We start from the raw sequence: 23,170 nt of genomic DNA on the forward strand, positions 1-23,170 counted from the left end.
TTTTGACCTTCTGGAAAATAATAGTGGATATTCTGGTCATATTCTGCCAAATGGACCTACTGCCCTCCTATGATTGAATCTGAGCACATCCTCAGAAAGACTTATGGGAGAAAATCCTGTGGGAAAAGAGACTGTAGAGCGAACGCAAACCTGGACCTGAAGCACATAAACTACCTCTGCATGTATGTGCTTCACAACTGAGGTCTCCTTGGCTGACACTGATGCAGCACATGGCAGTAAAATGTGATCACATAGGTGTTTTGTCAGTGGTTGTAAAACAGGATTCATCAGATGTAGCATAAATAAATCCATACAGACTGAACATCTGCATGAAGTCGGATGGGGGCTGGGCAATATACGACCAATATGATTTTGATTTTTTCCCAAAGCTTCAGGACGAGCTTCTCTTTTAATTATCAGTCCTGTAAACTGCAGCTGGTGATGGTAACATCAGAGCTCACACAACAGTCATGACTGAGGACTGAAGCCATCTTACTGCATGACTGAAAATAAGCTTTTCGTTCATGTTGAAGGAAGTCAGTTTTACATTTTGTAAATTGTACAGACACACGCACAAAAAAAAAGAATTAAGTGAATCAATTAGATTTACTGCCAAAGTTTAAATTAGATACATTAAAATGCTCTGGCTTCCATGTTAATGAGGGCAGAACAATTAATTGAAATGTTATCAAAATCACAATATGCATAAGTGCAATATCCAGATTGCAGGATCTGCACTGTCTTGATAAAGCCAAAGCATTGTGGTGCTAGAGAAATGCCTTGACCTCCAGATAACACTCTCCAGATGTTAAGGGAACATGTTTGTTTGGCAAAAAAAAATCACATCATCTTAAAAACAAACATATAAAAGTTACCAATGCCACTAAAATTATGAGTCATATCACGATCGCAGAAGCGGTCAAAATGATCTCAACATGATTTTTCCAATGATGAAACCAGCGGTGGCACCTTGCATTTGTGTGTACGCACACATTGTCTCCACTAATTTCAACCACTGTAGTCTATTACTGATTTTGCACCTGCAGTTCACACATAGTAGACACATGCATAATCACATCCACACAGTCTGTTTGAACAGTTCTGTTCTGTTTTTATCCGTAAGCTGTTCCTGTAGCAGTTTCTTTGTTTAGTTTGAACTTCATTTTAAAACCTTAACCAGGGACAGGGGGTGAATTTTAGCTTCAGCCAGACATCCTGTCTACATTACCTCTGATGCCCTGTTTCTCCTTATGTAACAATGTTGAACTGTATTGTCCTTGTTAAATAAATTAGCCAATAAACATGAACATTTCCTGGACTCGCAGCCGTGTCAGAAACAAACATGAGGATTTACAGGAAGAGAAACAAGAAGCAAATGACTTCGCATGACACGTGTCATGTCCGGCTCTTCCGATGGAGAGAAATCTGCGGCGATTAACGTGCGATTCTCTCATACAGGAGCTCTTACCTAACACAGGCTGTTTGAATCAACGTCACTGTCTCCTGCAAGACGCTGGAAATGGCCTGCTGTGCTGCGCTCCTGTCATATTTAAAATTAAAATTAGCAAGGCTACTTAGGCAGTGCAAGGATCCACTTTGCTTAGAAAACAAAACTTCCATATTCAGCATTGACGCAGATATTCACAAATGATGGCTGTAAGGCAAGTTGAAACTGATAACCTTGTTAACACATCTGTCAGTTATAATCATTGGCTAATTCATCAGCATTTGCATTGAGGGCAGTCCTCTGTTCTTTACAGCTTCTTATATCTAAAGTGATACATCTTCCATGATTAAAAACCCACCCAAAAAATGATCTGGGCCAGGATGTGTAGTAGCACAGATCAAGAAAGAGAAAAGTGTTTTAAACCCGCTGAATATGATACCACAGCTTGATTCAGCTCTGAGGTCATTGTGGTTCTCGTTATTCTTTCAGCACAACTGGGTGTCCAGGAGAGCCGACCAGGGCCCGAAAACAATCGAGCAGATCCACAAGGAGGCGAAGATTGAAGAGCAGGAGGAACAGAGAAAAGTGCACCAGCAGCTGCTCTCCAAGGACAGCAAGAGACGGCCAGGTCAGGCCTGCAGTCCAAATCCTCTTTAAGGCTTAGAGTCACATCGGCGCAGCCACAGTGACTCAGGAAGCCTGCGAGCATACAGGCAGACTTCCTGTCCATACAGCCTGCAGAGACGCTATTGTGCCCAACAGCAGACAGGAAGCCCCCTACTCCCTCCCATCTGTTAGCTGACCTATAATGTTTCTTCATGTATAGCAGAAACAGTCGAAAGTGTCAGTCTGTCCCCTTTCACAGTCGCTTGACTTCAGCGAATGAAAAATATCATTTGGTCGCCACTGAACTCATTTTAAAACCGTATTTGGCCTGACTGCGTGTGGGCGTGTCTCTTTGGCCCTGCAGATTCAAGAGATCAGAGAGATCAGAGAGATCAGCGCGTGCAGAGAGAAGAGACCTGGAACACTGTGCCCATGACCAAGAACAGCAGGACCATCGACCCCACCAAGATCCCAAAGATCTCCAAGGTGAGACATGTTGCGTCTTAACACATACAGTTTTCCCTGTTTTCCCTGTCAGCTATGGCTGCTTTCACACTCGTAGTTTGGTTCAGCTGGTCCTGCCCAGGGAAGGAAAGTGAACCAGTGTTGTTCAGGTCTTGTTTCTGAACAGAGCAAGTCCTAAAATACATGCAGTAGGACACAACACACCTCTCTTAGCTCCTCTTCACTTGGATACATCAGGCAAGATGTCCACGCTCACATGCTGATGTGCCTAGGGTTAGGGTTGCATATATCACTTACACAGTTCACAAACAGCACATACATTTTATAGTAATTAAGCTTTCTAATCCGTGCTAAAATCGTATGTGAGCAATCATAAAATCCTGCAGTTAATCCATTTTGCTTTGACACCACAAACGAACCCTGCACCAGAGGCCGCTTAGAAGTGGACCCGCCTTTTCACGCAGTCGCTGTTGTTTAATCTTCAGCAGAGTTTGATTGACAACTTTCACCACTGGCCTGAGCTGTGAAAGCATCATCAGGGCCTGTAAGAGGTTGTAATGCCTTACACGAGTGATCAGTGATTAGTAACTGATCAGAGATCCAGATTCGACCAAAGACGGTCTGAAGGGCTTTGTTGCAACACTTTCTGTTTTCTGAGTCTGTGATGAGTCTGCAGGCTGCTGCTTTGTACACTGCGTCTTGGTAGAATGTTGTCAGCTCTGCGTTGTAATTTAGTGAAATGTGTGAGGTCGTTCTTCGTGTCGTGACAAGTTCGTCTCACGTCCATTAAGCGCTTTTCCTCGTCAGTCAAGCTTCCCCGGTGGTTGCTGTTCCTTCAGTTTCTGTACACAGCAGATGAGTGTTTACACATCATCAAGAGGAATCCTGTGGCTCATCGTGTGTACACACACGGTCCCTGCCCTCATCTGATCTGCATTATTATGCTTCATGTTGAGTAGTACACAGTCCCCCTGCTGGATCCATGAGGTACTGCCACCACGAACACCATGTGAACGAATATGTTGTCTTTTTTTTTTTTTTTTTGTCTTTTTTTGCAGCGCTCCCCTTGCTGGAGGAATTCTGCCATGTCCTCAGTGTCCTCAATTTCACTAATCCTTTTGGACATTTAATATAATATACTGCATGTTATACTCAAACTAAAGGTCTTAACCAATGTGTTCATGAGGGCCTGAATGCAAATAAACTTGTGTAAAAGATGGATGGATGGAATGCATCTGTGCATTATGGAGTCCTTTGTCAGATGTCCTCATTTGCCTGCTGCTGTCAGCTTTCGATGTGAGCTTGCAACTTGTTCTTAAATTATTCTCTTCCTGCAGCCTCAAATGGACGAGAAGATCCAGTTGGGCCCTCGGGCTCAAGTCACGTGGGTGAAGGGCAGCAGTGGAGGAGCCAAGGCCAGTGACTCAGGTAGGAATGCATGTGTTAACCGACCCACAGTGACCATGGTGGGTCGAAACATTACATGAGCGGGAGTTGGCGATATTGCACAGGCCATAAAAGACAGTGAAAAAGATGTTCATCACACAGCCGAGTGCATTTCATCTCGTGTCTCAGATTCAGCGTAGCAAACCCCCAACAGTGACTCAATGGAGGGTTATTCTTCATCTCCCTGGCTCAGATTTCACTTGATGACTGGTTGACATCACACGTCAAGATTTGACTTGAAGCAAATGTAAAGTTCTTGAAATAGTCATACTGTTCCCAACTAGATTAGATGGCAAGAGATGAAAGTACACCCAAACTCGGGTGTTGAGAACCAGGCGTGATGGTCAGATAAGATGAAGCTGCAACACGCCTGAATGTCGCATAGTTATGATGTCAGTGTGCCCGAAATGTCGGTAGCTGTTCCAAACGGCCACTCTCGAAGGCGAGGAGGAACGACCTGCCAAAGGAAGGGATAAGACTTTCAAAGACAAGAAATTCAAACCCACCAACACACCTGACCATTCGCTGCGTGAAGTGGATGTGAAAGTTGGGTTCTGCCCCTCTTGACATATTAGTTGTACAGACCCTCAAGTCAAGCAACATTCCTGTGAATTATTTGACTTTCACCCAAACTTTTTATGAGAATTTTGATTGATTTATTAATTTTTGTCATTCGTGTCTCTTCCAACTTTTCTCTGCATCACAGAACTATCGCGGACAGCCGGCCTCAATCGTTACTCTGCGCTGCAGTCCACGCCTTCACCTCAGCCCCCCACAACTGCTGCACAGAACCCAGAGTTTGACTCCAGGAGAACTCTGGGAAGGTAAAGGACGACACCTGGGTCACATCAATCATAGCATCTTTGCACTTCTTCTCGGACACAGCAACATCCCGATTGACTCGTTCGCTTTTCCTCCCAGCAGTCGGAGCAGCGCAGGGAGGGAACGCGGTGACAAGCCGCTGATGTCCGCCCCTCCGTCGTCACGGCCCGGGCCGTTCATCAGGGGAGGCAGTTCGAAGGAGCTGCTGGAGAGTCAAACCCTCGACGAGCCGCGAAGAGACCGGGAGCGAGAGGGAGCCGAGCCCCGGAGGCCGAGTGTCACCGAGGACAAAGCAGAGCCGGAGCGCAACAGAGTCAGGGAGGCTGGTGAGACGCACAGTGCTGCACAACACTGCACATACCTGGAAATAATACTGAAAACTAGTCTCTAGTGATGCCTCACCGGTTTCTGTGATTTGAAGCCATGAACAGGTTTAATTTGGCATCAAACGTAAAGATTTTTTTATCATTTTTAGCAATACACTATAAAATTATACAGTCAAATTTAAAATTATTAATTATAGCAGTGTAGCTCTTTAGCGCACTGTTTATGTTTTATTTTCTTAAACCAACAGCTGCAATGAATAGCTGAATATTTTAATCTTTGATATGTTGTCCCTAAAAAACATAGACATGGATCTTAATCTCACTCTCGGAGAGAGACTGTTTTCACTGTGGTTTTTTTTATTTTTCTTCTGCAGTGAAACCTGAGCCAGTGGTCCAGACCCCGGACAGACCTGCTCTGTCTGAGGAGGAGATAGAGAGGAAGTCCAAGTCCATCATCGACGAGTTCCTGCACATAAATGACTACAAGGTACTGAGATTCACGAGAAAATCAACAGTAGATGCCTGTTTAGCTGCAAAGGCTTTAATGCACATCCACAAACTGGTGCTTAGAAGGATGTTGATGATAAATCAGATTGAAGATTGCTTCACCACCTATGGATGAACACAGGATTCAAATAATTAATTTGTCTTCATTTGATTTATGATTGAAGTGCCTAATTTTCTTTGGTGATGCTGTCAAACTTGCCCATATCAATTTTTAGAAATGTATAAATTGTGTGTTTTTCCCTTTAAAATAGATGTAATGAGGCGTACAGATTCCTGTATTTCTCTTTAATTACTGGGTTGTTGATCAGAACAATAGCTTTAATCTTCCTACTGTATTACTGGGCTAGAAGAATCAAATGCATGTCATGCTTAAACTCCTCTTCTTCACTGAGCGATGCCCACATTTGTTTCTCGCAGGAGGCCGTCCAGTGCGTGGACGAGCTCGACTTGGGCTCTCAGCTGAACATCTTTGTGCGTGTCGGAGTGGAGTCGACTCTGGAGCGCAGTCAGATAACACGGGATCACATGGGCCAGCTCCTCTTCCAGCTGGTGCAGCAGGGACTCCTGCCCAAACCCCAGTTCAACAAAGGGTCAGTTCACCTGCTTAATGCACACCGTACAATAATCGAGCAGCTTCAATGGACAAGGAGCTAACTGCTCACTTTTTAGAAAGTCAGTCTTCTTTAAATGCTCACCTGCTTTTTGCTAATGTGACTGCAGTGTTTCCATAAAGTGGGAATATTGATCGAAACACATTTGCTTGCTCTAAAATTCACCTTTGTAATGATTTTATGGGGAGTAGCTAGAATAAGACATTATACTTTGGATTTAGTCAGTGTTTATTGGGATCCTCATTGGAGGGATTTCCTGGATCTATATTCAAATACATACATACATCAAAACCATACATATAGAAACAGACAAAACATGGAAACAATTAGAACTTTTATTTGATTTACAAGTAAAATAAAACAGCAATAACAATCTCAGTTCATCTAAATATCCATACAGCAAAAAAAACCTTTTTTAATCCGAACAATGTGGTTGTTCTTATATCTCCTAACAAAATAAACTATGTGTGAACCCTCAAGGTTCTGCCATGTTTCAACATTAATTTGGGTATAAAACACCATTTAAAGCTGTGTGTCGTCGTGTTCTCAGGTTTGCAGACACGCTGGAGCAAGCGGACGACATGGCCATCGACATTCCCCACATCTGGCTGTACCTCGCCGAGCTGCTCAGCCCTGTGCTGAGGGAAGGGGGCTTCTCTATGAGAGAGCTCTTTAGGTACTCAGACAGCTGCACCCGAGTCATTCACTTGACACTCAAGGAGGACATATACTAAAAACGAAGTCAAAATGGGTTTGTTTGCTCAGGAAAAATGATCATGTGTCCAAATAGTACGTGTACGTGAACAAAATTACCTGCTGTTGCACTTTGAGCCACATTTTTCAGGTTTACGTTCCTCCTTCCTGCACTCATTTCCAAGATCAATTTCAGGCTACACTTGGAGAAATATAAAGTGCGCACAGGCACTGATGACTGCACAGGGAATTGAAATTGAAAACTTTGTTATTTAACCTCTCCCTTCTTCTGTGTGAAAGACGTACGTTTCATTTCCGTCGTCTCTGTTTGTTCACAGTGAATTAAGCAAACCTTTGCTTCCTGTGGGAAGAGTCGGGATCTTAATTTCTGAAATACTGCACATACTATGCAAACAAATGGTAAGCAACACTTTCATCCAGAATTGTTGTTAGAATTGGTTTTGCTTACATTTATGTTGCCTGCTAACATTATAAAGCCAGTGGGGTATAATCAATAGTTCACTTAAAGGTCTGTCAAGTTTAAGGGTGGATTATATTGCTGGTCATGAGCCAGAGTAAGCACAAAAAATGCAGTTTTCTTGTTGCACTGTAGTGGATTTGATTAATAGCTAATTACACTTATTAGTATTAATCAAATTGACATGGTTAATTTGTCCTGTTGATTTGTACCAAATTGTAGCTTGTTAAAACCTTTTTCCTGGAAACAAAAGAAATGAAATGAGATATTTCGGTGAGGAAAGGTGTGACGTTGTCTTGTCTTGTCCCCACAGAGCCATAGGACTGTGAGTTCTTTGTGGAGGGAATCTGGCCTCAGCTGGACCGACTTCCTGCCAGAGGGAGAGGACGTCCAGGCTTTCATCTCACAACAGGTTGGTAATACAGATATCGATGTACTCTTCCTCCATTGTTCTGCTTTCTTTTGTCCATTTCATCATCTTTCCTGTATGTGTCACTTCCCCGTCATACTAACGTCCTCTCCTCTTGATCCAAACAGAAACTCCAGTTCATTCTGTCGGACTGCTCCGGCCCTGAGGCGGCTCGGTCTAAAAGGATCTTGTCTCCTGAGGAGCTGAGCCAGCAGCTGGAGAGACTCCTCCTGGAGGACATGGCCAGTGACGAGCAGATCTTTGACTGGGTGGAGGTATGACACGTGGCACATTTATGCACACATTTCTCACTCTCTGCTAGCTACTGGCTAAAATTCAGAGGGGCAGTCTGTTATTAATGACACATGGTTTCTGAATTAGAGTGGAGGTTTGACAGAAATGTCTTCTAAGATGCTCACAGGCAGAAAGTGCCTGCTGCAGCGTAGCGATGTCTGTGCCTTGGATTTTTAACGGGCAGCAGCAGGGTGCAACTCTGCCACTGTGGATAAAGGACTGCATTGGGACTGGGATCTCACAGGTCCTGCAGGACCCAGTGCAGATCTTGCTGCCTGCAGTCAAAAACTAATTTACATAGGATTAAAATGGTAGAATTTATATGTGAGTCAGTGATCGCGCTGCCTTGTAGTAACAGCTGGTTTGTTAAGAATTAACCCAACATGTACAGACTGGACAGTATTCAAGGCGCAGTGACTTTTAATGACCAAACGGAACAATCATTCAGCCAAATGATCGAATGTTGTTAAGTTATTATTGGGATCCTGCAGGACCCAGCTTAAATCTCGTGGGAGCAGGTGGTTTGAACTTTGCTGCAGACATTGCTGGATCAGGTTTTAATGGCCAGAAGTCCAGATAAAGGAAATAGACTTGCGCAGGGCTCTAACTGTGGCATCCGGCTACAGTAATGAGAGCATCAAAAAATACTACACGGTGCAAAGGGAAACCGTTGTAAACAGTCGTCCTGCTGCTCACCAGGTTCCTCCGAGCAGAGTGCACCTCTCTGTGCTGCTCCACAATTCAGGCAAACTCTTCCCACAACGCCCCACTCCCGCTCACGTACCCTGAATACAAGCATGCTGCTTCTGTCAGTGCTCATCAGCCCTTTGTCAGATGTGACATGTTTCTCTTTGTATTCTTATTGGGGGTGTTCGCTGTTCTTGTGTGTTGAGCCGTGTGAAACTGACCAATCGTGCATTTTGTCCTCCTCTGTGCTCCGTCTCCCAGGCCAACCTGGATGAATCTCAGATGAGCTCGTCCCCCTTCCTGAGGGCTTTGATGACAGCTGTGTGTAAGGCAGCAGTGAAAGGTAAGCACTCCGCCACCAGGAGGACAGATTCCTCTATTCTGCTAAAATCGCACCTCCGATTGCAATTTTACACTCTGCCAAACTCAGCGCAGCGTGCGCTCACTCTGCCTCCTGCTCTGCCGAACAGATGATAACACCAACTGTCGAGTGGACACGGCCATCATCCAGAGGAGATTGCCTGTATTACTCAAGTACCTTAACTCAGACACTGAGCGACAGCTGCAAGCACTTTATGCACTTCAGGCGCTGATCGTCGCCCTCGATCAGCCTCCAAGTAAGTGCTGCATCTGCATCATAGTTCACTCCTCCTGTTTACTCCTCCTAGTGAAACTATGGGACTTATTATGTGTTCCTTTTTTTTTTTTTTTGATTAGCACATAAAACTGTGTTTACACCAATGTTTTAGCAATATTATCCAAGACAGTGTAATCCAGACTAGCATGTGGTGGCTGGTCTGAAGCTACTGATCGTGTCACATGATCCTCAGCAGATGGAGTTTGGGGAAATGGGGACGTGCGCTCATACAAGTTAACTTGAATGATGTTAAAATACATGATATACCTTGAATAATTACAGAGAAAGCCAAAACAAAATGTACCTTGAAGTGCCAGATTTACCTTTTTAAGAGTGGAACAGCCTCAGGAAATGAACTTCTTTTGAGCCGCCCAGATTTAAAACAGTAGTCCAACACCTCCTCCAGAGGGCATTTCCTCAAAGAGGGGAGCTGCTGGTGTACTTTTAGATGAACTGAAGTACAGATGGTGAGGGGTTACTGCAGCAGGACGGAAAGTACAGTCAGATTTGTTTGTCACAGAAAACCTAATATAATGTGCAGACACCTGACTGCAGCACACAGCACAGGAAAAATCTGTTTCATTTACTCAGCAGTGGAGTTTTAAGAGCCTCATCTCACTCCATGGATGCATCGATGTGTCTTTGCTCTTCCAGACCTTCTCCGGATGTTCTTTGACTGTCTGTATGACGAGGACGTCATCTCGGAGGACGCTTTCTACAAGTGGGAGACGAGCAAAGACCCCGCCGAGCAGCACGGTAAGGGTGTGGCCCTCAAGTCCGTCACGGCCTTCTTCACCTGGCTGCGGGAGGCGGAGGAGGAGTCGGAAGACAATTGACGAGGGAGACACCCGGGGACACGACGTAGTAGAACTGCATCCTTACGGCAGAACAAACATTCAAAATGGTTGTATGGGCAGGACGACATGTTTACGGCTGGAATTTTTTTCTGCGGTACGGTTCTGAAACATGCCGCCATTTTGAGTTTGGATTCCAACGGCGGAAGCACTAAATACCTGTATTATACATAGAAAATATTTTTGTTTTAAATTTTAACTTACTTTTCTTTTGTTACTTTTTAAGAAGAGACTTAAAAGATACATAGGTTCTGGACTCTTTAATTTATTATTTTTTTAAGGACTGCAAATATGAAAGTTATTTAACATTTGCAGATGCTCACAAATGAGAACATGACAACAGAAATAACAATATAATTAATTATAATAACAAAATAATAATTGTGAAATAAATAGCCTCCCTGGATTCCACACTGTTTGGTTTAAAACAGGGTAAAGCAAATTATTTTGGGATGAAGGGGAAGCAGAGATAAAAAGGAGTGGATGCACAGAAGCTATTAACGTTGTCCGTGTATGACGTTTGAGGTCAAAGGTTATCTCCTAATAACCAGGAAGTGTTTCCCTCAGCCTTGGCTTGCTCTACGTTGATATATGTACATACGCCTCATGAGAGGTAGAGGTATGCATTCAAGAAGCGATGCAAGTCAGTCCACAGAACTGTCAAAACAAACGCAGAGGAACAAACCGGATACAAATCCAAATGAAATGAGCAACAATGCAACTTTAAAAAGCAAATGGCCAGGGTCGCTGAACATGAAATGCTTGTAATACTTCAGACCTACAGAGCAGATTAAAGCTTGTAAATACATTAAAGACAAAAAAGGTATTTAAAAAATGCTGATTCTCATGATTTGTTCTTTTGATGGTCAGTGTTTAGAGATGTGGGTGGATTATTTTCTTGTGGGGACTTTGTGTGTCTGTTAAACTATGGCAGTTTCTCTGTGTGGCCAACGCCTCAGCTTCCTCAGAAGAAGATGATCTGACGAGGAGGAGCAGCTGGAGTCACTGGGAGCTGCTGGTTTGGTCTGCTGAGCCACTGAAGCTTCAACAATCTTCATGCATTAACTCACACTCGTTGCCTTGGTGTTGAAACTTCATTTCCCGCTTGTCTTCGACCACACATTTTATATTTTTGTGTCTATCCCATTGCTTATGAATCACCCATAAAGCATTTAAGGCACCCGCTGTGAACATGGAGACTAGAGCTGATATGATTAACCGATTAGTCGATTGACAGAAAATTGCAGATTTTTAATTGTGATGATTTTCTGTTGTGTGTCATTGTTTATTTGGGTTTTGGGCTGTTTTGACAAAATAAGTCATTCAAGAAGTCATATTGGACATTAGGACGTTGAAACGTCCATTTTTCACAATTTCCACATGTTTTATAGACCAAGCTCAATCTATTTATTGAGAAAATAATCGGCTTATTAAACATGTTAGTTACGGTCCTGATAATGGTGAAAAAACTCTTTTTATTTTATCACTTTCCAGTAAACTAAATATGTTTAAGGTGTTTTACGCTTAACTACAACTGAACTACATCACAAATGTCGCTTTCCTCCTCACCTGAACTTTGTTGGCTGTAGACAACTACAACTCCCATGAGCCTCTGCCATAGACATGCTGTCAAACATCTTCAGAGCTGTAGTTTCTGAGCGCTCATACCCTAACAATTGGTTTATCTCGGTTAAAATTATGATGTGCTCAGGGTTTGTTAACGTGTACGGTAGAAGACACCGAGTTAACTTAAAAATTGGAGAGAAAACCTCGAGCTTTTCAGAAAGACCATTGAAAGAACGGGGAAAGGAACACTTTTGCGGGAGAGCGAGCTAGCTTCTTTCCTCTAGCATCAACCGGCTAACGCTAAACCGCACACTGATAACTGAATCACACTTTATCTGGTGTAGTTTGTTTGATATTTTGAACGCTACAGAGAAAATGACCATTGAACGGTTGCTATGGGCGGCCATGACAGTGGGAATCCTTGAACGTGGTGTGTGACGCTGCGACGTGACCAACGGTCTTGTGGGGCGGGGCTCGTAAACAGAGAAATCTAAATAAAGGATCGTGCAGAAATTTAGTACAAAGTAACTCACTTTTTCTGGACAAGTAAAAGGTAAGTTTCATCCGTGTGCTATTACGCCATTAGCTCTACATGCAGCTGCACAGATGCGACGCTGGAAAGAGACGTAGGCCGGTGGTTTTTACTCCATGCAACTGAAATGAATTTTATCTGCCTTGTGCGACGCCATCACTGTGTGTGTAAGCCAAGACAAAATGGCGAAATTGCCGAAATTTTCTGGCTACTCATCTCCTGGCTTGTATGAAATTGACTGAATTCACTGGCGAATGCTGCCGGGTGAGCCAGAGAGCGGTGCACCGACTTAAAAGTCGCCACTCTTCAGCTAAATGCATCTTTTCTCCTGTGTGAAGATAATGGGCCTCAATGAATGAAGTGGGTTTGGCAGTCTCGCCATTTCTAACGTTAACCACGCAGATAACGTTGCACAGGATGGGGCCTCAAACCGGTGCGGCTCATGTGATTTCCCGGTGCTCTCATACGTGTTGTGTTTCATCCCATGCAGGTAAATCTCGTGTGATGCCGATTCGCCGAACAGCAGCGACTCCAACCCAGGAGAAGGCCCCCTCCGCTGCAGCAGAGAAAGGTTAGGCCAGGGTTGTCCTCTCCTTAACTGAAGACCCCTGAACGCACCATCCTCTCTGACACAGGTTCCACTGTTGTCCCAGGGGCCATGACAGCCCACACTGCCAGCTTGTACATGGCGTTAGGATATGGATGTGTGGGCATGCCAAGCTTGTGTTTACAACCCTCCATCACAGAGACTGGTCTCTGCTGCTGCAGTATTTAAGCTACTCGGATGCAGATGTAAAGTTAGAAGTGGGTGACATCAACTCCTTAAGTGGAGGAAAGTTTAATGTGCATGTGATGGACAGGCAGGGACAGTTCAGAATACTTCTTCACAGCCTTTAAACTGAGAAAAACACCACATTTCAGATGTTAATCCAAAATCTCAGCCGCCATCAAAGCATTGATGTAAAGTATGTCAGCTTCTCAGGCTGCAGCAGATGTGGCCAATCAGCAGTCACAAGGCCAAATCTTACACAGCAGTACAGAAATCAGACACAACACAGGGGAAATCACATGCTGCAAAGGTGTTACAGTCGTGTACAACCGTAGCAGTGGCATCAATCTTTCATAACTCCTGGCAGCGGCGTGGTTGAGGTGCATATCATATAACCGCAACATCGCCGGGTCGATTCCAGCCGGAGACTTGTTGTGTTGTCTCCCTGCCCTGTGTCTCCTGTCTGTCACAGCGTCAGCGTTTCTCGACTATGGCTTACAAACCTTTATTTGTGGGTGTTAATGTTATTACCTAACATGTATTTTGTGTTAAGTTTTGATTTTGCAGTTCAGAAATAAATTGCTGACATTGAGTGACATTTTTTTTTCAAATTACTGCCCAAAGTGAAACAAACAAAATTAGAAAACTGCAATAAAAATCAGTTGACTATTGTTTTCGCCATGGTGTTCTTAAAATATCCATAGAGCAGTGGGTAAGACAAGGTTTTGTAACATGAGATAATTTACTGAATCTGCGCTGACTACTTAACATCTCTTCCTGTTTTGATAGTAGTTTAATGTAGATATTATCGTGGTTGATTGCACGTGTATGGGCTTGGAGCTCCCTGGGGCATACTGCTTTTCAGCTCTTGAGTACCAGGATGAAAACGTTTTCATCCACTCTAAATCAAGGCAAAGATGCCAAAAGTAATCAGAGAGGAGGGAATAAAAAAGTGTTTTGATTTAAGTTTATCGCACATCTTTTTTCGCTTTTAATTCCAATGGCTTTCTCCCCTCAGAGCCTCAAGCCGCCTCGGAGGAGTCGCCCTCTGCCGACGGGGAGCAGGCCGCATCTTCGGCCGCAACGGCCGAGGTCGAGGAGGCCGAGGCCACGGGCGTTACGGAGCCCACAGAGAATGGAGAGAAGGCCGAAGGCGCCGCGACGGATAAGGGCGGCGACAGCACGGAGAAGAAAGAGTGAGTTTCACCAGAGAGCTCGTCTGCAACTCTGAACACTGCGATATTTCACTTTGATAGCACTTTTATCCGTTTATATTATCCTTACCTCTGCTGGATAACAGCAGACTGCTCCTCTCGTGGTTGTAGTGTTGCATTTCCGAAAGATGTGACCTGTCACAGCCATAACCATCAGATAGCTGTCAGATAGACGTACCAGTCCCTTTGTCCGCAGTCTTGGAGGAGTCCAGGAGGGGAGGACATGAAAGTGTGACGATTTGTTCGCAGCTCAGTTCATATCTGAAAACTCAAAGAAAGAGAGCAGAACTATCTACGACAAGTTAAATAACTTTCAGAATAATGCGTAGAAAATATTTCTGTTTTGCCCACTTATGCCAAAATAAAATAAAGCAATATGTTCTGAATTTGACTCTAAGTTGCCCTTAGGTATGAATGGTTGTTTGTCTCTATGTGTCAGCCCTGTGATGAACTGGCGACCTGTCCAGGGTGCACCCCGCCTCTCGCCCAGTGTCAGCTGGGATCGGCTCCAGCCCCCCCGCGACCCTCCAAAGGATACGCGGTTATAGATAATGGATGGATGGATGGATGTTCTGAATTTTAGGAAAAAGCCCTGCAATTTAGCTGTAGGTGATCAAACGGTTTGGACATTTCACAAGCCTCTTGGACAAATTTTTCTCATGAAAAAGTAATGACCTTTGTTTCAACCAGTTGTCCAAAATATGTTTGGGTATATATCCTAAAGGAAACAAGCTGTAGGTGGTGAAGTATAGGGGGACATTTGATTTGGCTTTCCAAGTTAATAATTCATGTAATTTCTCCTTCTTTCCTTCTCCCAGACCTTGGCAAAGCAAACGTTCACTTTCCTGCACCTAGCACACTAGCATAGCAATTCAGTTAGGGTCAAATTACCATGGTGATCATTAAGACAGATGTTCTGAAACTTCATTTTGTCTTTCCCGTCGGTGGCAAACGGACAAAGTGACAAATGCAAGGACTGCGCGGCTGGACAATGTGCAACACACTGCTATGTTCTCCTACTAAGGTGAGGATGTGATAAACATAAGGGTGGTAACAATCACAGTGAAATATCGCTCCGAAAGAAACGAGCCACTTCACTGAACTTGTGTCTTGCTCCCTTTGGTGACAGGTTGAAGGATGGCTACAAGTACGAGAAAGCCAAAGTCAAGAAGGTGAAAAGGACGATTCCTGCGTGGGCTAGCGTCACTGCCAGCAAAAAAGTCCCTGTCACCAACTTTGCAGGCACTCAGAACAAAGTGGATAATATCCTCATCGAAGCTATTACGGTGTGTGCAAACTCCTGGGAATCCAACTCTCAGCAGTCAGTCACTGCGCTTGTGTTTTGTTTTTCTTGTTATTTAAAAAACATCTTGTTGATTTCTTCTCCGCTTTCTTTGCAGTCTTGTAATGACAGATTTGGTGTTTCATACCAGTCTGTCATGAAATATATTGTGAAGAAATACCCGGGGATGGAGCTCGACAAGAAGAAGTTTCTCATCAAGAAAGCAATGAAGAAACATTTGGAGAAGGGTACCATCAAACAGGTAAAGACTGTAAACTGGCGAAGGAACATACGTCTTCATCATGGACGCTGACAAACACGTGTGCTCCATGTGTTTCATGGAACAATAATTGAAGGTCCAGTCTGGATTTTGGGGCATCTATTGGCAGAAATGGAAGATAATGTAATAGTAATATACACAATAATATGTTTCATTAGTGTGTTAACGCCTGATAATAAGACTTGCTGTGTTTTCGTTACCTTGGAATGAAATCTTCTGTATCTACAGAGGGAGAAGGTCCTCCTTTTTTGCACCGCCATGTTTCTACAGTAGCCCAGAACAGACAAACCAAACACTGGGTCTAGATGGGGATTGTGTTTTTAGCAGGGAGGGTGAGGCTGCTTGATGCCCCTAAATCCTCCACACTGGTCCTATAAATGTTGATCGTCAGTCTTACCTCAGCTCCATGCACACTGCTTCAATCCAAAGCTTGACTGTCCGTCACTGTTGGTGGCCTCTGATTGGTCAGTCAACGTTCAGGGGAAGGGTTAGCGGCTGGTCGACCTCACAGATTTGTCAGGCCTGTTTACTCATTTTTTTTTCTCACACAGCTGAAGGGTAAAGGCCTTTCAGGAACTTTCGCCATCGGGAAGCAGTCCAACTTGTCTAAGGTATGTTACAGCAGAGGGAGGAAGTGAAGTGATGAACCATAGTTGCGTATTTCTTGGCAGGGAGCAGCAACTTCCTAGAGTCTCGGCTGGCTGCCCGCCAATAGTGAATTCTTGTTTTTATATTTTTGTACAGATCAATCAAATGAGATAAACTGTTCTAATGACTGAGCTTACTGTTGGGCAGAGCCATGCTAACTGTTTTCTCTGTCCCCAGTCTCTGTGCTAAGCTAAGCTAGATATCAGAGAGGTATTGATCTTCTCATCTAACTCTCAGCAAGAAAGCGCATAAGCACATTTCCCGAAATGTTGAACTGTTTCTTAAAGTCATGAGTTAAGTTTTAATGCAGTCCATCATAGTTTGGATGTTTCACTGATACAGCTTGATATGTGGGACAGTGGTGCTTCAGCTGGAAATGACAGTATTTCATAGATCTAATCCTTCTGTTAATGGCATAGTGTCAACAGTTTCCTTTTCCTATTTTCCCCTATGAGGCTGGGATGTGTTTGGTTGTAATTGTCATGTCTGTAAATGGGTGGTGTTTTAGAAAGCTGCTCAGAAGACTGAGTCTCTGGGAGACGCTCTTCCTCTCATCATCACTCGGCTCTGTGAGCCCAAAGAGGCCTCCTACAATCTGATCAAGAAATACCTGGAGCAGCACTTCCCCAGCCTCAACATCGAGACCAGGTACAGAGCTTTACGTTTACCTTTTTCCTGTCGATTCATCTGTTCTACGTCTTTTAAGTGTCACATTGTTCTAGAAAAACCTTTCGATTTGCTGCATTTTGGAAGCTGTAACCTGCAAAGGTTGATATTTTCCTTGAATCCCTGATCAAAACTGAAGTCAATTAACAGTCAGTCAATGAATGGAAGTTTTTCAGCACTGCAGACAGCTAGATCAGTCATGCTCAGTAAAACAAAGTTCCAGACATGAGTTTAAAATGAGAAATTAAACTTCTAACAGCCACACAGTTTTACCACTGACATGTGTGTAAAGTTGTGCTAATTGAATACATGAATGATTTGCTGGCTGTGGTTCGTCCTCAGGCCAGAAGTCCTGAAGGCAGCGCTGGTGAAGGCGGTGGAGAAAGGTCAGCTGGAGCAAATCACTGGGAAAGGAGCCAGAGGGACTTTCCAGGTAAAGCTCTTCAAAACACTCATTTATTCATTTTTGTTCTGAAATGGGACACGTTTACAGACTGTTAGCACATAAATTGTCCAGTTCTGGTGAAGAGAAATTGGTGACACTCGTGCAGTACCTGTTCAAAACACACCTGTCCAGAGCGGGCTGATTGCAGGTTTTTGGAGAACTGCTCATCCCAATAACTTTACACTCTGCACTGCGTTTCACACCTGCTGTGACATTTTCATCTCCTTGCAGTGCAAAAGTATGCATGTCCTTCGGGGTGCAAAAGCTCACTCATACATTTTATAGCTTTGTTGCTAACAGCTAGCGATTTGGGACCAGACTATTTCCAGGAACAAAAGTGTCCATTCTGAAAGTTACATCACTGATGGTTGAAATGTTTGAGTTTAGTAAAAAACAAAGTTGAAAAGTCTCCGGTCTCTCCTTCGTCAGTTGTTGAATGTACTGAGGGGAGCGACGGAGACTGAGCTGTACCCAGCATGCTGTTCAGCGGTGTAACAGTTAATAGACTCCCCTCTCATATACATGCAGACAGACACTGTTTCCATTTTATTTACGGTAGATGAAGTCGCCCTCCTTCACTCTCCGCTCACTCTCTGTTATCTGTGCATTTTCATCAGGCTCTGCTTTAAACATAAATTCCAATAAATGTCCACAGTGCCAATCAGTCTGCAAGCTCTGACATCATTCCTGTATTACAGTATTTCAATAGAATTCGATATTGCAAGAGAAAGATGCTGTCTGGTAATCCCTATAAAACGTGAAACCCAGGGGAAAATAAAAGTGTTTTTAAGTGTCAGTACATGTTATAGGTCTACTCCCTTCATGTGATTACACAGCCGATTCAGATTCAGATGCAGATGCAGATTCAGTGAAATGTGAAGATGACTGAATATGCTAAAACTGTTTATATCTGACTGTCGCAGCTGAAGCGAACTGGTAACCAGGTCCTGCTGAAAGGCGGCGCCTTGGAGGACGCCATCACAGCAGCCATCACAGCCATGAATGAACCTAAAACCTGCAGCACCACCACTCTACGTAAATATCTAGTCGACGCCAACAAGGATAGAAAGGAGTACCAACTAGGTAAGACCGCCCCTCTCTCCTGCTGCTGACTACCGACTCCTGTCTTAGCTTATTAGAAATTCCCAAATCAAAGGGACAGTTAAAGTCATTTCAAATGGTTGATTTCCAGTTGGAAACACACTTAATTTACTCCAAATAATCAATCAAAACATTTGCAGTTTTGTTCCTCTTATTGATTACAACGGATTCCAATAGTGACCAGTTTTCACAAGAAGAAATAGAAGCTTATCAAACCACACCTGCGGCATAATCCTCCATCCTCCTCTGCTGTCCATCCATCCATGTCACTGTGTTGCAGAAACACGTATGTTTGAAACTAAATTGCTCTGCACCAAAGATACAAATCAGTTTATTCTAATTGCTTTTTTCAGTTCATAGTCACTGTGTAGTGTTTTTTTTTCTAAGCTAACTGATCGCATCACTTCAGTACATACACCAGTAAGTGAACGCATCACCATTCCATCACGTGTTTTTTGTTGCAGTTCAGTTGGTTATTAGTTCAGTACAAAACTAGGCCTGTACAAGCACTGTTTTAAAGCTAATAACTCAGCAGCCACTTTCAATCTCTGACTGTGTGTTCCTGTGGCTTTTGTGGTCTTTCAATGCTCGTAAGGAGGAATTAACGTACAGTCTTGGTCACCAGTGAGCAGCTCCACTACTTAAAGCGCCTCCTGATTCAGTCAGTTCACTCTGAAGCTTCAGTGTTGAAGATTTGTACACGCACTGAACATCTCGCTCATATCTCAGCATCTCGAACGGCAGATTTGGGTGGAGAGTTTCGGCGTAGTGTCACTCTAAGGACTTGTTTTGTATCGTGTGCTCTCTTTTCACTTTGTAACATGAAACCTCAACACATTGCAGGATGAGCTTTGAATAACACGGTTTGTGCGTCCAAAACGGTGACACTAAAAAGGTGAGCTCTCTTCCTCAGTGGCCAATCTGAGGAGGACCCTGACGAAGTGTAAAGTCCTCGGCTGGATGGAGCAGATCACCGGTCACGGCTTCACAGGCACCTACCAGCTCTCGTTCCCTTTCTACCCCAGGTAGAGCAACTACGTTTGGGAAGGTTTCTGTTAATAAAACTCGTTTTATACCATTTTAATAGTATATGCCGTACATTCTTTGACAAAGTGTAAATATTTTTCAGTTTAAGCTTATAAAGGCCTCATTAACAAAAGAATTAAAGAGACCCACACAGCTGATGTACGTCTTTATGTGCATTCTCACATCTTTTTGTTTTTATTTTTCTCTGAAGCCCGACTATCCTGTACCCAGACAAGTTCAAAAAGCTTCCGACGAAAAACCCTCAGCCTTCATCCAAGCAGAGGCGGACGGCCGACTCTTCTGACGAGGAACAGGAAGAGTCAGAAGAAGAGGAGGAGTCTGAGGACGAAGCTCCGAAGAGGTGGGTTTCCTGAGTATCCTTAAAGGGTAACTTTCGTTTTTTACAACCTGGACCTTATTTGTAGAGTTAAATATGCCCATTTACTCACCCAGACAACTTTGGTGGCATTTGGAGTCGTTTTGAAGAAATTAGCCCCAGAGGAGCGGCGCGTATATCCATATAATGCGAGTACTCGGGGCATCCATGCGCAGCCTCTATATAACGCATAATCTGCGGCGAAACTTGTTCATATTCCAATATTTTGTTATGATATGCTGGTGCTATTCCCCTCTGAGCCGGCGGTCGGCTAGTTTAGCTGTAGTTTGGCACAGCTATGGTTCGTTATTGCGTATTCGTAGCCGACCGCCGCAGAGTCAGCCGTGTTGTGGCCGGCTGCTCGCAGCGCGCGGTGTTCGGTAATGACATCATCCACGTCAGAGGTAGTTGTCTAGAGACGCTGGATGTTGATAACATGCCACCACGGGCTCAGGGTGCACATGGATGCCCCGAGTACTCGCATTAAACGGATATACGCGCCGCTCCTCTGGGGCTAATTTCTTCAAAACGACTCCAAATGCCACCAAAGTTGTCGGGGTGAGTAAATGGTCGTATTTAATGCTACAAATAAAGTCCAGGTTGTAAAAAAACAAAAGTTATCCTTTAACAGTCCCTCCATCACTTATAATGACACTTGAGAAACTGCTTTGATGAAGAGTGTCACAGCTTCATCAGGTCAAGATGGTCACAGTGTGTTTATGTATATAGTCAGCTGATGTGAACCATCCAACATGTTCATGAGGATAAACATCTGTTCACATTAACCCCACAGAGCAGGAGCACAGAGACATGAAAAAGGTTTTACGTTGCATGAAAGGACACGTTAAATTAATGTACATGACAAAAAGCACCAGAACTTATCAGGTATTAAACCTGAAAACCCTCACACGTATCATATTATACACGAACATATTGTCATTTTACAAGATGCTCTGAAATAAATTGAAAAGCATTGTTGAACAAAAAGATCCAACTGAGTGTTGTCTGTCTAAACAAATGTGTGGTTTGGAGTCAGTGTGCAGGCGTTACTCTTTTCACTCGTGCTGGTTTCCAGTAGCCTTGCACCCATCTGTGATTTGTGTATAATTACATGCCTTTACTGAAGTAACAGCTGTCTGTTCAAATTACTCTTAGGAAATCTCAGAAGAGGCCTCCACCCAAAGCTCGCCGCCCTCCGCCGGCCAAGAAATCTCGGAGCGCCAGTCAGTCAAAAGCCAAAGGCAGAGGACGCCCCCTCGCAAAGAAGTCTCCGGCAAAGAAAGCGGCGTCTTCAGCCAAGACGTCGTCAAGGAAACAGTCAGCCTCTAAGAAAGAATCCACGCCGTCATCAAAAGCCACGCCCGTCAAGAGAGCGGCTCCTGCAAGAAAGCCCAAAACACCGGCCGTTAAAAAGCTGACCAAGAGGGAGTCCAAGCAACCGGCGCCCAAAGAGACGTCCCCAGAGGAGACCACGGTCACAAAGGAGACGACGAGGAGCGGGTCCAAGCGATCCAAGCCCGAGGAGTCGTCCCACGAGGAGCCCGCAGTGAAAAAGCCAGCGAACAAAAGTGGGTCGAGGCGGCCCGAGTCATCCCCCGAAGAGCCTGCAGTGAAAAAGGGGGCGAAGAGCAGCAAGCAGTCTACCCGCAAGTCCAAGAGAGGGAAGTACTGAGGCCAGGAGCGCCCTCCGGACTGGTTCGCAGCAGTCTGCCGCTTTGTTCAGTGCTCTCTCTCTTTTTATCAATGTTTTCTCCCTTTTCAACAGGGCAGTAGGTCTTTTTTTTTGTTTGTTTGTTTTTTCTATTGTAGAATAAGAGCATTATCCTACCAGTTAAGTTTACTGTACGTTGAGAGTTTCTGAATTTCCTTTTTAATCACCATGCGTAGAAAAGCTCAGTTAGCGTTGCAGTGAAAACAGCGACCGGCCGCCAGATGGGGAAAGCGTAGCGAGATGCGACTTACTGTAACTAGAGCCATGTAGTGACTTCCGTTTTTATATCTGTTCCTCATCCGATCTCTAGGTGTTGGAAGCACACGTTCCTGATATCAAATGAAGTGTCGGTGTTTCGGAGGGTTGAAAATGATTTGATGATGATGATGATGATGATCCATTTTAAGTTAAAATATGGGTTGAAAGACAGTTAGTAATGATAATGTTTTATAAAACACAGACTTTAAGGTTATTATTATAATATTTTGGCCATGCAGTATTGCATCCAAATCTGAATTTCTACCCATGTGTCCTCAAAAAATTATTCTTATTATCAATAATTGATATTTTGTTTATTCTACATGATATTGCCCCTAGAAAAGATGAGGCCTGCAGGTGACAGGTTGAGGACTTTCAGAGGATAAAACACTATGTTAGTATTCATTTCAAAACAAGTCACACTGGGGGGAAAGTGTCTTTTTGATATGTGTGTGTGTAAAAAAAAAAAAAACATATACATGAATTGATTTTATTGCTTCACAGCTGTAATTCAGTACCAACTGTAAGAAATGTGTGTTGTGACTAAGAAAAAGGAGGATACTAGCTCATACATACCCTGCATGCATGTATTCCTTGTGTTGTTAAGCTTCTTTTTTTTTCAAGTCATTAATAAAATGGCTATATTTGTAAACTCCTGCTGTTTTTTTTTTTAATGATTTAGTGCACAGGGAGAAAATGTAAAAAAGAGAAATGCACATTTTCCTGATTCCAGAACATAAAGTAGTATCAGATGTGTCATTGAATTTAACAGTTTTTTCGTTCTGCACAAAACTGCTCAGTGCTGAACAACCATGTTTTAGTTCTGGGAGCTTCAGGGACAAGCAGGGGGCCTGAACTGAACCATTAAATGATCCACCTGGTGTAAATATTTCACTACCTGATGGTTGATTAACAGATAGGAAAACGACGGGATGGCTTACCTGGAAACAGAACAGAGCACATGTGTATCACTGCACTGTTTTCTTTCATCTGTAAGTTGTAAATTATGAGGTT

At 43.7% G+C, this 23,170-nt stretch overlaps 2 protein-coding genes across 14 annotated transcripts in view; both read left to right on the plus strand.

Annotated features, from left to right (window-relative positions):
- eif4g3a (eukaryotic translation initiation factor 4 gamma, 3a) overlaps window positions 1-11,263 on the plus strand; it is a 52,789-nt gene extending 41,526 nt beyond the window's left edge. For 7 of the 12 annotated variants that reach the window (XM_041948825.1, XM_041948856.1, XM_041948781.1 and 4 more), the window contains 14 exons: window positions 1,937-2,075; window positions 2,418-2,539; window positions 3,856-3,946; window positions 4,671-4,788; window positions 4,886-5,112; window positions 5,487-5,599; window positions 6,037-6,209; window positions 6,781-6,906; window positions 7,262-7,343; window positions 7,715-7,813; window positions 7,939-8,085; window positions 9,053-9,134; window positions 9,262-9,408; window positions 10,083-11,261. In XM_041948825.1, the coding sequence (XP_041804759.1) occupies window positions 1,937-2,075; window positions 2,418-2,539; window positions 3,856-3,946; window positions 4,671-4,788; window positions 4,886-5,112; window positions 5,487-5,599; window positions 6,037-6,209; window positions 6,781-6,906; window positions 7,262-7,343; window positions 7,715-7,813; window positions 7,939-8,085; window positions 9,053-9,134; window positions 9,262-9,408; window positions 10,083-10,264 (1,848 nt within the window). In that variant the 3' untranslated portion in view covers window positions 10,265-11,261. Of the gene's footprint in view, window positions 1-1,936; window positions 2,076-2,417; window positions 2,540-3,855; window positions 3,947-4,670; window positions 4,789-4,885; window positions 5,113-5,486; window positions 5,600-6,036; window positions 6,210-6,780; window positions 6,907-7,261; window positions 7,344-7,714; window positions 7,814-7,938; window positions 8,086-9,052; window positions 9,135-9,261; window positions 9,409-10,082 lie in introns of all 12 variants that reach the window. The other 5 variants (XM_041948789.1, XM_041948866.1, XM_041948815.1 and 2 more) reach the window with 3 other exon arrangements.
- A 1,047-nt stretch (window positions 11,264-12,310) lies between these two features.
- hp1bp3 (heterochromatin protein 1, binding protein 3) lies at window positions 12,311-22,667 on the plus strand. 2 transcript variants are annotated; one of them, XM_041952354.1, is made up of 13 exons: window positions 12,311-12,401; window positions 12,871-12,951; window positions 14,168-14,345; window positions 15,325-15,387; window positions 15,493-15,649; window positions 15,764-15,907; window positions 16,477-16,536; window positions 17,082-17,221; window positions 17,582-17,672; window positions 18,608-18,767; window positions 19,699-19,810; window positions 20,023-20,172; window positions 21,343-22,667. In XM_041952354.1, the coding sequence occupies exons 2-13, from the start codon at window positions 12,885-12,887 to the stop codon at window positions 21,857-21,859; spliced, it is 1,839 nt and encodes a 612-aa protein (XP_041808288.1). In that variant the 5' UTR covers window positions 12,311-12,401; window positions 12,871-12,884; the 3' UTR covers window positions 21,860-22,667. The 2 variants fall into 2 exon arrangements, with proteins under 2 accessions (XP_041808288.1, XP_041808298.1); XM_041952364.1 differs by lacking the exon at window positions 15,325-15,387.
- Window positions 22,668-23,170: the final 503 nt, after the last annotated feature.

The sequence above is a fragment of the Chelmon rostratus genome, chromosome 2, assembly GCF_017976325.1.
Source record: "Chelmon rostratus isolate fCheRos1 chromosome 2, fCheRos1.pri, whole genome shotgun sequence".
Lineage (NCBI taxonomy): Eukaryota > Metazoa > Chordata > Actinopteri > Chaetodontiformes > Chaetodontidae > Chelmon > Chelmon rostratus.